Source organism: Phoxinus phoxinus (assembly GCF_949152265.1).
Source record: "Phoxinus phoxinus genome assembly, chromosome: 15".
Taxonomy (NCBI): domain Eukaryota; kingdom Metazoa; phylum Chordata; class Actinopteri; order Cypriniformes; family Leuciscidae; genus Phoxinus; species Phoxinus phoxinus.
Genome location: NC_136890.1, coordinates 10,776,577 through 10,792,886, shown reverse-complemented (window position 1 = coordinate 10,792,886; position 16,310 = coordinate 10,776,577). Strand labels below are relative to the sequence as shown.

Below are 16,310 nucleotides of genomic sequence, written 5' to 3'. Positions count from 1 at the left end.
TAGGGGTCGCTAACCTCTTATAATAACAAAGGCGTAGGTTTATGACGCAGTGATAAGGTGAATGATGGGACTTGCTGCCAAGCTGATGGATCTAATAATGTTTATGGATGAGTGAAAACATTCATGTTTTTAACATTACAGAGGTAATTTCTTCACCGGTCGCGATTGCTAATAAGAGACAGATATCACACGTGACGCGAGTCCCGCAGATATAAAGGAATAAGGATTTAATTCTAAATCCTTATAGGAAAGATATTGCGTCATTGACGGGCACATTTTTTTTCCGGGACGGCAATTATCTAAAATGGGAATTTCTCTGAAATAAAAAAATCTTTGGAGACTTTTGGGATATTGTAAGTATACAACTGCAGGAAATATATCACAGTGTCACATATATCACATAAACCACCGCCGTCGGTGTATGAATCGGTGAATGTGAGGCAACATGTAAAGCGCTTTGGTGGCCATTGGGTCTGTGAAAGCGCTATATAAATGCAGTCCAGTTACCATTTACCAGTGTGCAAGTGTTTTTTGGATATTGTACTACAAAATTCTTACATATTGTACCTTTAATCGTGTCTACCGGTATTAGAATTGGAATCAATAAGTAGAATCGGAATTGATTGATTTTCAAACAATAGCCATCCCTACTGGAATTTGTCGCAGGTCGAATTCAAACCTACATCCTACATTCGTTTTTATGTATTATAACGCCAGGAGGCACATGCACTACCCACTGCACCATAACTTTGACCTAATGAATGCAGAAGTGCAATTAATCGCACAATACCCAGGTGGGCACATCTGATTAAACAGAGCTCAGATATCAGGCACTCTTCCTCATCTCAAATGTGCACACAGGATGGTGAAGTGTTTCTATTAAGGGATGTGGGTTAAGGCCATTGCCCTGACTGACATTAATCCTACAGAAGCTCCATATGGCCCTGAGGGGCAGCAGAATTAGCCTGTATTTTAAGACACTAAATTCAGACTTGTGTGCCAAAGCAGAGCAAATGTCTCAGAATGGACCAATTAGAATGATGTCAAATTATAACATCAGCCAACCAAAACTAATATTTCATATTTATTCTGACAGGACTCTACAAAGTCATTCAAAGTTTACAAGTGCTGCAGAATTTTTTTCTTTTCTGTTTTGCTATATTACATACAGTGGACCTCAAAAAGTAGTTACTGTACCCAACAATACCATATATCTTATGTATATTTCAGAGACATGTAAATGAGAGTAACAGCAGTGCCCTCTGCTCCTTTCTTCATGAAGCAGCCGTTTCTAATTTGAATACTTTGTTTGGTATTCATACTGTGTAAACATACTGTGGCAGTCAGCGCTCAGTCAGGGCAATATCATAATAATTTGTTGCATATACCATGGTGTTATTTTGCACGCCAAGGTACTTCAAAGATAACCAAGGCACTACCATGGTACATGTACAAAAAGACATAATTTTAGCATGGTACATGTGTCAAAAAACAATGGTAATACCGCAGTCCCTCAAGCATTTATGGACTTGTTTGTTGTTAGCATTGGCCTCATTTTATTATTTATCATTTTAGAATTCTTCTCGCTAATCTTCACATTTGATTATTCCATAAATATTTGAGATTGGATATATACCTGCCAATATTGGATATTTAATTGTGGTGCACAATCCCTGTTCTCTAACACTCACTAAATGTCAAATGTAATCTTTGGTAAGCCTCAAAATGAAAATCCATTTTTTCATACTGTACATTAAAATGAAGTGATGCAAAATTTAGTGATTACTTTGATTTTAGTATTTGATTTTTAATTTAGTTAGACAAAACACCATAGAATTATAATATCAGGCATTTATCGGTTATCGGCCATAAAACGAAAATAATAATTAGCATCAGCCTGAATTTGAATATCTCGGACTTTTATCGAGCCCTATTTTTCTTCTTGCTCACCTGAGGGGCAACAGGAACCCGTAACGGATGATGACGCCAAAACCCCACAGCACTGTCAGTCTGGTGCTAATGTGCTGGAAATTATAGTTGCTCCTGGTCAACAGGTTCCAGGACTCAAGTTCTTCTGCCGAGAAACATTTGGTAACCTCATCATCTACGATGCTTTCAATGCCACGGCGGCAAAAGTAGAAGGTGTCTGACATTTCAAACTCTGATGAGGAAGGGGAGGGGCCTGTTGTGGTGGAGGCGGAGCCATCCAACTCTCGACTGCTCCCGTTTCGCCGAATCTCTTTGAGCTCATCTTCCAGTGACGTGGGTTCTTTAGCGATAATGCCTGAGATAAAATGAAATGCAAACATACAGAGCAAAATTCAGGACATTATTTAACAGAGCACATAATGTCACAATGTAGGGCGTAAATAAATACATTTTGAAGAGAGTGGATTCTGGAATCCACTGCTGCTTCGATGTATATCTAATGACTGATTATAATCAAGGTATTTATCAATATTTGTCCTTCTAAATATCAAAGTTGAGTTGAATGACTTCTCTAAGCTTATGAGATTTTACTTCGTTATAGAAGTCACCAGTGTGATTACTGAAATGTTCTTTTCATGTATTCTTTAATGTCTGTATTAAATATGTGAGAGTTGACTGAGGGTCTAGCCCATGCCAGGAATGCATTAACAGTGTTTGCTCATTTAGCCCAGCTTCCAGAAATGAAATATGGATTTGTTTTGTTTGAGAAAGGTCTTCAATGTGTTAAAACAAATATATCTGTTCTTCTAGCTCACCATGACGACTATAGGTCACAAGGGTCATTGGAACCAATAATTTAAGTGACCATTTCTTAGCATTTACTTTCCTGTTCTATATTAAAGTGTCCTCTCATTGAGAGAAAAAACATGTTATCTTGATTTTTTGGGAAGAATCTCCTGTCTATAGTTAGTGCCTGACCCAATCCAACCTTGAAGAAGCTGTGTGTCTATGTGTGCGTTACTATTCTTGGTTACAGGTTAAGGAACAAGTGGCATTATTGGATATTGACTGACTTGTTTTCTTCGACATGCTGGCACCTAGACACACAGTCTTGTGACCTCGGAGGGCCATTTGTACCTAACATAGGGTCCAGGTGGCAGCCGTACAGACTATGGAGATGTGCTACTACCTATCAGTCCATGTGTGGAAATGTACTTTGTTTATCTATTTCTCAGCCAATCAGAATCCTTCAACCTGAAGCAATGATGTAGCTTAGACCTTGGTGAAGGGAATAATAACTCTGATCTTTGTAACTGTAACAGGGCGGCCTATGAACTCCTTGGGAGTCTTAAAGCTGACTTCTGCCTGATGAAACTGCAAACTATCCTCAGTAAAACTTCTTTAATTTATTATAATTCTGACTCTTGTCTTAAATTGACTGCACTTCTAACTCCTGGTCTTAATTAATCATATCTGGTCCTTGGGTCTTTAACTGTAAATTCCCTAAAAAAAAAAAAAAACATTATATACAGGATTTCCACACCTTGGTTAACTTCAAATTTAAGGACTTTTCAAGGACTTTCCAGGTCCAATACCCTCAAATTCAAGGACTTAATGTGGGGACACATTTCAAGTGAGAGCAAGGTTACACCGTGTTACCTTGTAAGATACATGGTTACAGTTTTCATTGCAACTATGCAAAAAAAAAAAAATGCAGAAAACGTCTTGCACAAAATAAATCCAAGCACTTTCAAGGACCTGTATCTATGTATGGTTATTTTCAAAAACTTCCCAGGGCCTTGACATGTTTTTTTTGTTTTGTTTTTCAGATTCACAAACTTTCAAGGATTTTAAGGACCCGTGGGAACCCTGTATATAATGACGTGCAACAACTCAAGCAAATGCAAACACAAGCAAATGGGACACAAATGTGGTGTGACCGCAATTAGTTATTGCCTGATCTTTCTGTGGATAGGTCAACTGATAAAAACAACCACAGTACAAGTCCTGTGAGATCAACCAAGCACAGGAGACACACCAAAACAAGCAATGTCACTTAGATTAACAAGCAGATGAGCACACAGGAGCAATAGATCATTTTCCCATAGGTGTAACACAGTGTACACAGACACTGACGTACTTACTATTAAGACTGTAAGGCTTGTACAGAAGATGGTTTTTCTCCTTGGCTCCTCTTTCCATCCTCACAGTGGCCCACTGGAAGACAAAGAAAGAAAAACAAACTCAATTTAATGTTATCACTGAAACATACTATTTACTTAAGAATTATCTAGTTAATAATTAGGGGTGATCTAAATATTGAATTGTATACAAATATATATATTATTTAAAATATTTATATTTAACTCTGATCATGAATGAAAAATCTGATTATGGGTAAAATATCTAGTATGTAATATAGCAAATAATGTGCAGTCAGCCAGTCATTAATAAATAATAAACCACAAAATAAATCACTTATATTTCCTCTGTGGGTTATATCAAAATGGCCCTTAAAATAAAACTGCCTATTTTGTGATTTGAAAACACATTGAGGTGGACTGCAGCACAGACACACACACACACACACACACACACACACACACACACACACACACACACACACACACACACACACACACACAAACACACATACACACTGAATGTTCCCCCAAGGAACAACAAGCACTTTATTGAAAAAGCTGTGGGAGGAGGAATAATGTCAGCATGTTAATTCAGGCATGTGGAGCACACAATACACACAACTGACTTGCACTGAGAATCAGTATCTGAGGGGCTGGTATTGATATCTTGCAAAATTTACCACAGGTTTTGCTTGACCTTCAATGGTTCAATATCATATTTTGACACAGGGATTCTTAAGGTTAAGGACAGAATGTACACGTCACAGTTGTCATAATGTTGTTCCTGGTGCTCGAGGGACAGTAAAACTTTCCAATCCTAAAAGGGTATGTTTGTTTCAACAACAATAATGTACTAAAAACGGAAACTTTTTATTTGGCGCTTTTTGCATACAGATGACAATATTGTCAAAGCTATCACTGATCACACAGAACCGCGAAAATGACTAAAAAACGCTAGCCAGCCCAGTAGTTGGCGATGTCACTTTGTAAAGAAACACGCGCCTATAGATTGAATAGTTATACACGTTATGCACGTTTTTGTAGTTTATACTGATAAATTCCCATAGAAGAAGGCATTTTTAAAGGCCTGTTATTTTAATGGATCCAGGATACTATGTATCCTGATAAAGTTCCCTTGGCCTTTTGAATTAAAATAGCCCCACATCATCACATACCCTTCACCATACAGAGATTGGCATTTCAGTTAGCCTAATAGCTGGTTTGATTTGCATTGAGCGATGATCTTATGGAAAGTACCCCATGCCAATCTCTAGGTATGGTGAAGGGTATGTGATGAGATGTGGGACTATTTTAATTCCAAAGGCCAAGGGAACTTTTTCAGGATGCATAGTATCTTGGATCCATAAAATAACTGGCCTTTAAAAGATAAAAATCTGCCTGCCTCTATGGTAATTTAACATAGGGGTGTCCTGACTTATGCACCCTGTATTTTAAGGAAGAACATTTATTTATTTACGATACATTATTCATTCACAAAGAAAATTGGTGTCCTTAAAGGTTGGAGGTTTCCTAATTTTTTTAATTAAGGCATTAAGATCAATCTCTTTTAGTCAACTTTAGCATGGCTGTGTTCACTTATGCTAAGCACTGTATACAATGATAGGCAATGTTCCCTCTAAGCTCTGCGCACTTCTGATGCCACGGCCCCGCAGAAAGAATAAAATGCCACGTGAAATGTGTGGGTTTAAGTGAGAAATAATTGCAGTTCTCTGGTCAACAGCTATAGAGTTGGTATCGCTACAGAGTGCAACTCTGCCGTCATTATGTTAAGCCCGCCCACCGACTCTAGTATACACGATGTGATTGGCCTGACTATAGTTTGGTTTTTCCAGTTCGCAAGCCAACAGAGAGTTGCTAGACGACGTTGGCTGCAAAATAAAATTAGCTGACGCTAGGGTGCGTCTAGATTTCTAGGCTACATTATTGTCTGACTCCAGGTCGAAATGAACACTGCTACTGAGTTTCTGTTTGGATATTATCATTGCGTGATTGTCCTGACACTGAGCACGGGCTCGTGAGGCTCCGCCCCCTGTGCCGGCAGCAGCAGCTTATTTGCATTTAAAGAGATACACACTAAAATGGTGCGTTTTTCTCAGTCCCAAAAAGTGACAATTTAAACATGCTGTAAAAATTTATGTTGGGTAATTTGAGCTAAACCATCACGTACACACTCTGAGGACATCAGAGACTTAGGGTGTGTATTCACACCAGGAAAGTCCACTAGTTTACTTGCTTTGGTCCAGACCAAATACAATGTTGATTTTTTTTTTTTTTTTTTGGTGTGGTTTGCTTTCACACTGCCCTTTTTGCAAGTGAACCAAAAATTTTAAACAAAACCACATGTGTGCTAAAGTCATCCATTCATTGGACAGACATTCTCAAGCAGGGAAAAGCAGGAAGTACAAAAGCAGGCAACTTATGGAGATCTTCCATAGTGCAATTTTTATTCTTTTACTGATTTGGTGTTTTCAGCTACAAACGCAATATGAAGACACTTATGAACATCATATGATACAATGTCATCTATACGATGTTGGAATTAGGATTTTGCGAAGACGAAGATGTGCTGCAAGACGGTTCTGGTGGAGAAAGCATGCTTTTTAGAACCTGATAAAGTTCTAACATTATTAAAAACAAGTGAACAGTCAGTAATAAAATAAGAACAAATACACAAATTACAAGCAGAGATGAATATGAAATAAAGTCTAATTCAACAGAAAGTCTAATAAAACAGAAACTAATAATTAAGCCTAAATGTAAAATGTAGAAATTAAATATATAGTTTCATCTTTGTTAAAGCTGTATTTTGTTGTTTTATTAACATTAATGACACAGACAACAGTAGGAATATTGGGTTTCAGCTCGGACCGAGAATTTTTTTTTAAGACGAGTCCATCTTAAGGAAAAGCAAAAGAGGAATCAATTCGGTGTTCGAGTGCTATAACAGGCCTCTCTCTCTCTCGATCTCTCTCTCTCTCTCGATCTCTCTCTGCACGCGAGTGCGATTGCTGTATTCACAGCTGCCCAAAAGATCCACACCAAAGGGGGAAACGAACTTGAGTTCGATTCAATCGAACCAAACAAGGCAGGTGCTAGTACACCCTTATTTTAAAACTTGTGAAAAGGGGCATAATAAGTGCCCTTTAATACCCAAATAACATGAAATTTGACTAGAATATCACAATTATTTCAAGAATTTCTCTGTGTCACTGAACCCGTTTGTTGAAGGACTGTGCGAAGTCACTCGTTTGCAGAAGAGCCATAGTGTCAGGCAGAAAAAAGAAAGCCACACGCAGTGAGATTGCACATCAGTTACATAACAGTTTCAGACGGATGTGAGGTGATGTTGAAATAAATCAACCACAACTGGAGTGAAGCAGGCCCCTTAGCTCTTCACTTCACCTCCATGCCAGTCTCTAAACTTCTTTATGATTACGAATACGATACGATTGTCAGCAAAAGAAAAAAATTTTTTTTAGAAACATTAACCAGATGTGCACTTGAGCAACATGTCCTCATCATCCAGATTTAATTTCTTGTAGCTGGCCTCTTACTTAAACAGAAATGGTGTTCATACTTCCTGTAGGTTCAGGACCAATAAAAACAATCCAGTGAACTTCCAACTCAATTTACTGTACATCAAGATGGCCAGAATAGAATAAGACTATGAATATGCAAAACATATAAATTCTCTACTAAACATCTAATGTCTCTACTGCTAAAAAGACTTACTAACACAACAAAACCCACTCTAAATCCAGCACATCTATAGCATTACAGACTGATATCCCTTCCACATTCATTGCTAAAACACTTCAACCAAATCTCTACCGTTCTTGCACAGAACAACCTCCTGGACAACAAACAGTCTGGTTTCAAAAGCGAACACTCAACTGAGACTGCCCTACTCTCGGTTAGTAAAGCTCTGAGACTGGCAAGAGCAGCTTCCAAATCCTCAGTACTCATCTTGCTGGATCTGTCTGCTTCTTTTGACACAGTTAACCACCAGATCCTCCTGTCAACCCTCAAGACAAAGGGCATCTCAGGATCCGCACTCCAATGGTTCAAGTCTTATCTCTCAGGTAGGTCCTTCAGGGTGTCGTGGAGAATTGAGGTGTCTAAGTCACAACATCTAGCTACTGGGGTGCCTCAGGGCTCAGTGCTTGGATCACTTCTCTTCTCCATCTACATATCATCACTAGGATCTGTCATTCAGAAACATGTTTTTTCCTGCTATGCTGATGACACAGTATCCGACGGATGGTCAGCCTGCCTGACAGACATTTCTTGATGGATGAAGGACAACCACCTTCAACTAAACCCTGCAAAGACAGAGCTGCTTGTGGTCCTGGCCAACCGAACACTACATCACAACTTCTCCATTCAGTTCGTCAACCATAACTCCATCCAGGTCAGCCAGGAACCTTGGAGTTGTAATTGATAATCAATTGAACTTCACAGATCACATTGCTTGAACTGCCTGGTCCTGCAGATTTGCCCTGTACAACATTAAGAGAATCAGGTCCCTCCTATCAGAGCATGCTACACAACTCCTTGTCCAAGCGCTTGTTCTATCCAGACTGGACTATTGTAATGCTCTCTTTCTTGGCAGGACTTCCAGCAACTAAAACCTCTGCAACTTATCCAGAATTCTGCAGCAAGAGTGGTCTTTAATGAGCCGAAAAGAGCACACGTCACACCTCACCTCATGAACTTGCACTGGTTGCCAATTGCTGTTAAATCGCATCAAATTCAAGGCACTGATATTTGCCTACAGAACAACCACTGGCTCTGCACCCCTATACTTAAACTCAGTACTTTAGACCTATGTTCCCTCCAGAAGCTTGCGTTCTGCAAGTGAACGGTGCCTTGTGGTTCCATCTCAAAGAGGAGGCACACAATCACTTTCACGGACATTTATCTGGACTGTTCCAAGCTGGTGGAATTACATGCCTAACTCAAACCATGCTGCGGAGTCTTTAGCCATTTTCAAGAAACTGCTGAGGACATCTCTTTCATCAACACTTGACCCATTAATACGAACACTTACTATATGATATCTATTTTTAAAAAAAACACACATACAAACCTTGCTACGTGTACTGTGCTAGCCTAACTGGGACTGGTCACAGCACTTATTGCAGCCCTATTGTTAGTTTGATTGCTTATATTGCTCTCCTCATTTGTAAGCCACTGTGGATAAATGCGTCTGTGAAATGATTAAATGTAAATATAATTTTGTTCTGGAAGCACATGAGAAGTACACACTACCAAATGCACTCCATAAATAAAAGAGTTTCAAAATCATATCATGTTAGCACCATAGTTTTTTGGACATGTATCATGAGAGTACCATAATAATATTATTTTATATACCTTATAATTTATATACCTTAAAGCAGTGGTTCCCAAACTGTAGAGTAAAATTATAATGAGTTCTATTTGCTTTTTTCGGGTCCCGCCACTCGAGTCGGGTATAGACATGTTGTTTCAGTAGTTGTGGAGTAGATTCATCTAGGGCTGTTTTCGACTAAGGATTTTCATAGTCGAATCTGATTCGTTAGATTTTGCCATAGTCGACTGATAGTCGAACCTTTTTTTTTTTTTTTTAGATAGCAGCTAGATTTTTTCCATTTCAAACAAAAGAGCTAAAAAACACATATCACACATATATCATAACATTTCATAAACATGAGGAGCAATATGAGAGAGAAATTTGGTGATCGTTGTTTAGGTAGGCTACATTAAACCACGTAAAGCTTTTTAACACACATGAGAACCGCGTGGAGTCAACTCACAGCCGCTCCGCAGCCCAGCTGAAAATGTGAAGCAGAAACGCTTAATATCAGATAACGTCCATAATAATTGGACTCCGGGTTCGATTTTTTTTTACCATTTTCAGTGGTTATGAGGAGCAATATGAGAGGGAAATTTGGTAATCGTTGTTTAGGTACATTAAACCACGTAAAGCTTTTTAACGCACATAAGAACCGTGTGGAGTCAACCCACAGCCGCTCCGCAGCCCTGCTGAAAATGTGAAGCAGATTTTTGAATACATTTTTATTTATTTACATTAGTAAGCTACAGGACATCGTCTTTCAAAACATGACCTGCGCGAAAGCGAAAAAATAAATAAAATTGTACCCAGCCCTTCTGAAAATGCGAATGCGTCTCTGTCCCTCTGACTATGAGGTTCATAGTCGAATCAGACCTCTCCGAATCGAATCGTCGAATCCTCGACTATTAGAAGTCAGCCCTTCATCGTCTGCTTACATTTATTTGGCACATGCAGTCCTTTTTAACAAACTTGTCCATGCTTTGTACAAAACCATTCATCATTCATTTATATTTTTACACAGTTCTCTGAAATACTCAATTTTGTGCTACAACTGATAACAGAGCACTCAAGCAGGAATCACAAAAGATCTCTCACCCCAACTTTACTGTCAACTCTATAGTGTCCGGTAAACAAATGCAAAACAAAAAACCCACAAATAAATCAGTCTGAAGAACAATTATCTTAAAGGGATAGTTCACCCAACAATGAAATTTCATTGATTCATTGAGTGAGTCATTAATTACTCACCCTCATGTCGTTCAAAACCTATTACCCTCATCTTCGGAACACAAATGAAGATCTTTTTTTTTTTTTAAAGAGAGATTTATGTTCCTCTATTGACGGCTACGCAACTACAACTTTGAAACTTCAAAAAGTTCATAAAGAGATCATAGAGCTGATCCATATGAAATAAGTGTTTTATTCCAAATTTTCTAAAGAGACTTGCTCGCTTTATATGATGAACAGATTGAATTTTGGCTTTTATTCACATAAACATTAATCAACTCACAAATCAGTTGTGTTAAACGGAAGATCAAGCATGTTCGCTTGACGTGCGAGAACCAATGAGGTTCATTCTCGTGTTATGCATCACGTTTGGTTTAAGCTTCTATAAGAACCAATGAGGTTTGTTCTCGTGCGTCAATAATGTTCGGTTGAGCTTCTGTTTATGTTTACTTATCAATGTTTAAATGTGAATAGAAGGCTAAATTAAATCTGTTCATAAAGCAATCGAGTCTCTTCAGAAAATGTGGGCTAAACTGCTCAATTTATATGGATTAGTTTTACAATCTCTTTATGAACTTTTTGAAGCGTCAAAGTGGTAGCTGCGGAGCTGTCAATGTAATTAATGACAGAATTGTTCTTTTTGGGTGAAGTACCCTTTAACCATCCTGAAATGGAACAAGATGATCTTCCAACTCACCTTAAACACCTTGAGCAGTGTCTTCATGTAGAGTCCACGGATGCCAAAAGACAGACCAAAAATGGCAGGAACAATGATGAAGACCAAAAGCAGTGTGACCCACAAAGTGAAAGAAATGCCCAACAGCATGCATATCAGATTACTAAAAGGAGATATAAAAGGGCCCATTTTTTTTCCTTTTCAAGTTTCTTTCAGGAAGAAAGTAAATAAATTGGGAAAGGGAAGTGGCCTCCCCAAAAGCCAACTTTCTCAAGCACTTTTAGGGTCAAAGTCTCCAGAGCATGATGTGGAATGAGTCCGTAAAGAAGACTGGTGTCATTATAAAGTCTTTTATATCCATTGGAGTACAACTGGATGAAGCAAACACATCTTTCGATGTGTGGCACTGCCCAGGGGCGATTTACTTCGCTTTTAATGAATTATACATTAGCAACTTTGCAACTTCAGATCCCTGTAGACTCACAGAACACGACACCTCTTCCCTCTTCTCTGGAGAGGGAAACCTGGAGAATCTGAAAGAAAACAGATACAGGTAAAGGATTACAGTTCACTCAAGTACAACCTTATTAAAACCAAACAGATAGTGACACACCCACCAAAGTAAACGCAACTGGTTGATCACAAAGTCAAACAAAGTAGCCTGCATTCAGTAAAAGCTACACTGTGATCTCAAACAAGGAGATATTTGAGCTCATAGAGCTCCCACGAGTACAGTGGTGGGAGACACACTTACATAACAGAGAAGAGAAGAGAAGAGAAGAGAAGAGAAGAGAAGAGAAGAGAAGAGAAGAGAAGAGAAGAGAAGAGAAGAGACTAATGGAACTAATGTTAAAATTTTACTCTAATAGGTGAAAGTATCCAGACAAAAATATACAAGCAATCTGTAACCAGTGTTGTTATTGTTAACTAAGGGGCCTTAACACCAAACCGTTTTCAACTAAAAACCGACAACTTTTTAAGCGTTTTGGCCGTTCATTTACACAACAACAGTGTTTTGGGGGCCTGAAAACGCAAACTTTTGAAAACAATACTGTTTATTGTTGTCTCCGTGTAAACTACAAAAATGTGAATTTGTGAATGGTAGGCCTACCCTTAATGTACCCTAAAACAATTTATGTATTTTTGGTAATCGAAATAAAGCTGAAATAAAATATTAAATTAAATATATAGATGAACGAAATATTAGATGAAAAACTTTAAATTTCATAACAAAACTTATGAAATGCTGCTTTGGCAACTGACTGAAATAAATAACTTTATAAATAAAATGGGAATAAACTTCATTAAAGCTATATAGAAATATTTCACAATATATATATTAAAAACGACTAAAGAACATTACTAAATTAAACTTAAATGAAAATATAAATTTAAATATTATACTAATAAATAAAATAAACACTATACTAGTATATAACTAATACTAACACTGTCTGAAACTGACGAAAGAAAACTGAGATACAATGATTTTCACTGAAGTAAGTTAAATTTGAAGTACTACTACCGGTAATCTATGCAAAGTAACCTGACTAATCACTTTTTTTTTTCTTACTTGTATTTATCTTTTAGAAAATGCCTGCAGTTAATTTGATTAAATTACATCTTAAAATGCATTGCTTTAGGTTAAAAGTAATTCCTTAATTTTTTTATTATTTATTTAAAAAAAAAATGTAATTGGCGGTTTAAAAAAAAGTAAAATGAATGGGGGAAATTAATTTGACTTGTCAACTAAATATGACAGACGAAACTATCTATATTATAAACCTCAAATGTAATTTTGATGTTTAAATGTAATTTTAACGAGTTAAAAACAATTCTTAGAAACGTAGAGTACAACTAATCAGTTTCAACAGTCCTCGACTAGCAGCAGTAGCCTAGTAATGAAGTACAAATTACTCAAGACAAGTACTTACGCCTCATGTTATAATCTGTTGTGTCGCCGTTTTAAAAAAAAAAAATTAAGTAATTGATCCACTTGACTAGATGACTTTATGAGCAGGTAATCTCTGCCAGCTAAAGCTTTCAGCTAGTTGGTTGATGAACAGAGGCGGATGGTCTTTTTTGCCTATCATTTTACACAGACATGCTCATCCTAGCATCACGTGTGCTGGTATCTATAGAAACACTTACTCGGCGCTTTATGGAGCTGCTTCGTCCTCAAGCTGAAGCCGCGTTTTTATCGTGCTCACCCGACACCGGCAGAACAGACTGTCACGGAAAGGATGCAAAACAGAAGATCCGCATGTCGTGAGTGACGTACAAACTGACGCGTGTCCGTGACCACACCAGGAGTAACGTATTTACATGAGAAAGACGGATACTTTCCACCAGGGGGCGATTAGAGCATAGAAATATAAGTAGAATCAACATTCGACCGCTCAAGACACGTCGGCGAGTCCGCCATGTTGGAACGGTCAGCGTTTCGTCACTCAAAGGTGCCACAACATTGGGCAGAACTGGTTGTGAAATGTGTTGTTTTTGTCTTTTTATATGTACACTCACACTGTATCTCAATATTACAGGTTTTTACTATGGTACTTTTTATGGTTTTACTTTTACTATGGTAACATTTTAATGTTGTGTTACTTACCTGATGGTTTCATCTTGTTAATTTAGCAAAGTCATCTGATATGCATACATGATGCAGCGTCTAATTACGTTTACAGACGCTCAGTCAACTCACTCTCGAGTATTCAAGGCCCGGCCGTTTCAATATGGCGGATAAAACAACCTTTTTTTTATGTAACTTGTAGCCTAATCACAAACAGATGTGTTTGGTTGATCATGAAAAGACAAGTAATAGGTTTATGTGATCACGCTGTCTCTGTGCTGCTTCCACTACAGGTTGGAAACTAATTCACATCGGAACAATGACACAGAGAAACTCCAATAGTATTTAATATTAAATGGACATTGAATAAGTTAAATCCATTCATTTTTTTTTTTTTTTTTTTTTACCAATTACAGGCAAATCCCAAGCCTCATCCCCTACCCTAAAAAGTTAATTTTTCAAAAAACATAAGAGGACTAAAATCCACCTGGTGGTGCTGCAGGACTTTACTCGATGCCAATTGCAGTACAATTGCCATTATAATTGCCACACAGACATGATTATGTCATAATAAGCATAATGTTAGCTAACATAATACCTTTTGGTAATACTCCACGATTCACTGAAAAGGTTTCAACTCATCAGTAAAAATCAAAATCAAATACTCAAATCATATAAACTAAATGTTTGTTGTGTGTTTGATATTGATAACACACATAATATGTGTTTTGACTTGATGTCAGTTTATTATGAAATCATATCCGGTTTCACCATGATAGAAATAAAACAACCTCCAAATGAACTACAATAGGCCTAATGCGATGATCATAGCTAAACAGATATGTGTGAGGTATGTAAACCAATGCCATATAATATGAACCAGTTAAAAACACTAATAATAAACATACCGGTAATTTCTGTCATGACAAGTCTTGGCAGCTCATGCCAACTCTCGTGTTTGGTGTGGTAATGGATATGGCAATGTTAATGTATTTTTGGAAGATCTGATACACTGCTGCTGCTGTTATTCATAGTTTACAGTCACATGACTGTCGTGGAGTCCTGGAGGGCAAAATAGCCATAGAACTTGCAGCACAAGCATGTCAATTTTCCATCTTAAAAACAAAAATATGTGAACAAAATGCAAGTTTTGGGCACTTGTGATCCATGCAGCAACTGCTGTGGCTGCAGTATTTCAATCACTGAAAACAGCAGAACTTCTAAAACGCATCGTTTTGCCCTATTTTACAGAATTTTACGAAAGGCTGTTAGAATTAAAGTCCCCCTGCAGTCAATCATTTTATCCCTTAAAACTCACCTTTGAACACCAAGTTCCCCCAAAAAAACTACACCCTTGCCTCATTTAGTATACGCGGTTCTATGAATATGCAAATTAGCCCTGCCTCCACTCACTCACACCAGCTCAGGGATCCTCTCGTTGACGATCACACGTTGACGCGATTGGTTACAAGGTAGTTTGTGACGTCAGAAACACCAGCAATTTCAAAACGCGTTTTTGGTTCACTACAGTATTAAAGGAGAACTCCGGTCAATTTTAACATTGAGCTCATTTTTTAGTAAATTTGGAGTGCTGTCAATACAAAGAACAACGACAAAAATCGGTGTTGCCTACACCGTGTTATCCTGTTTTTTAAAATTTGCATCCTGTTGACTTCAATGGGGCAAGTTTTAAACCTGCTTTTAGCCTCTTAACATCCTTGATCTGTCACTACAAGTGCCCAGCCATGTGAGTGATTCTTTTAGAGTGAACACGGTGAATCTGACTTCAGTAGATGTGAAAGATATGAATAAAAATGATGTTATTTCAGCCAGCGCAAATACCATAGACAGTATATAAGATGGACACAGCTACCCCATAGATTTCAACGGAGAAAAGTGAAGCTCACTTGAAGCACTCACTTCCTGATCGCCAGGCGAACTGCGCAGGCTCAAACTGAGCTTGGTGACGTGAGCAACGTTTCTGACAGTTGTCAGTCTTCTAGTAGATGAGCCGAGAGAAATCTGAATCATTCCCTTCCGAATCTCGCAGAGACGGAGAGCGTGAGTATCAGCTGTCCATGAGCTAGCAGCAGGAGCAACTTTATCACTCTCTATGGGCTTCTCCCTTGACTTTATTGGACTTTATGCCTCCACGGCCCCCCGATTGCTTGTGAGCTTCTCCGCCGGTCTATACGGCAATTTCTCTACAGTGCGACAGAGAGTCGCGTGGTTATGACGCAATCGTTAGCCTATTTTTACAAAAACGGCTTCTATGGGGCCATAACGTAAGGTACAAGGTAATGGAGCCTTTTCTACATTGTCAAGTTTCTTTAGAAATAAATAATGGACAAATGGAGTCTTTGGACGCCTCAGATGTAAAGTTATTCGCTGTTAAAGTGACGC

The 16,310-nt window shown here is 38.1% G+C and overlaps 1 protein-coding gene across 4 annotated transcripts in view; it reads right to left on the bottom strand.

Annotated features, from left to right (window-relative positions):
* The window catches only part of LOC307011337 (glycerol-3-phosphate acyltransferase 4-like), a 64,728-nt gene extending 51,076 nt beyond the window's left edge, over window positions 1-13,652 (bottom strand). For 3 of the 4 annotated variants that reach the window (XR_013800404.1, XR_013800405.1, XM_079636862.1), the window contains exons 1-4: window positions 13,487-13,631; window positions 11,357-11,859; window positions 4,074-4,146; window positions 1,951-2,284 (exon numbers count right to left, since the gene is read on the bottom strand). Coding sequence is in view for 2 of the 4 variants with exons in the window: in XM_079636862.1 (XP_079492988.1) it covers window positions 1,951-2,284; window positions 4,074-4,146; window positions 11,357-11,524 (575 nt within the window). In the remaining 2 variants the exon portion in view is untranslated. Of the gene's footprint in view, window positions 1-1,950; window positions 2,285-4,073; window positions 4,147-11,356; window positions 11,869-13,486 lie in introns of all 4 variants that reach the window. The other variant, XM_079636863.1, reaches the window with a different exon arrangement.
* Window positions 13,653-16,310: the final 2,658 nt, after the last annotated feature.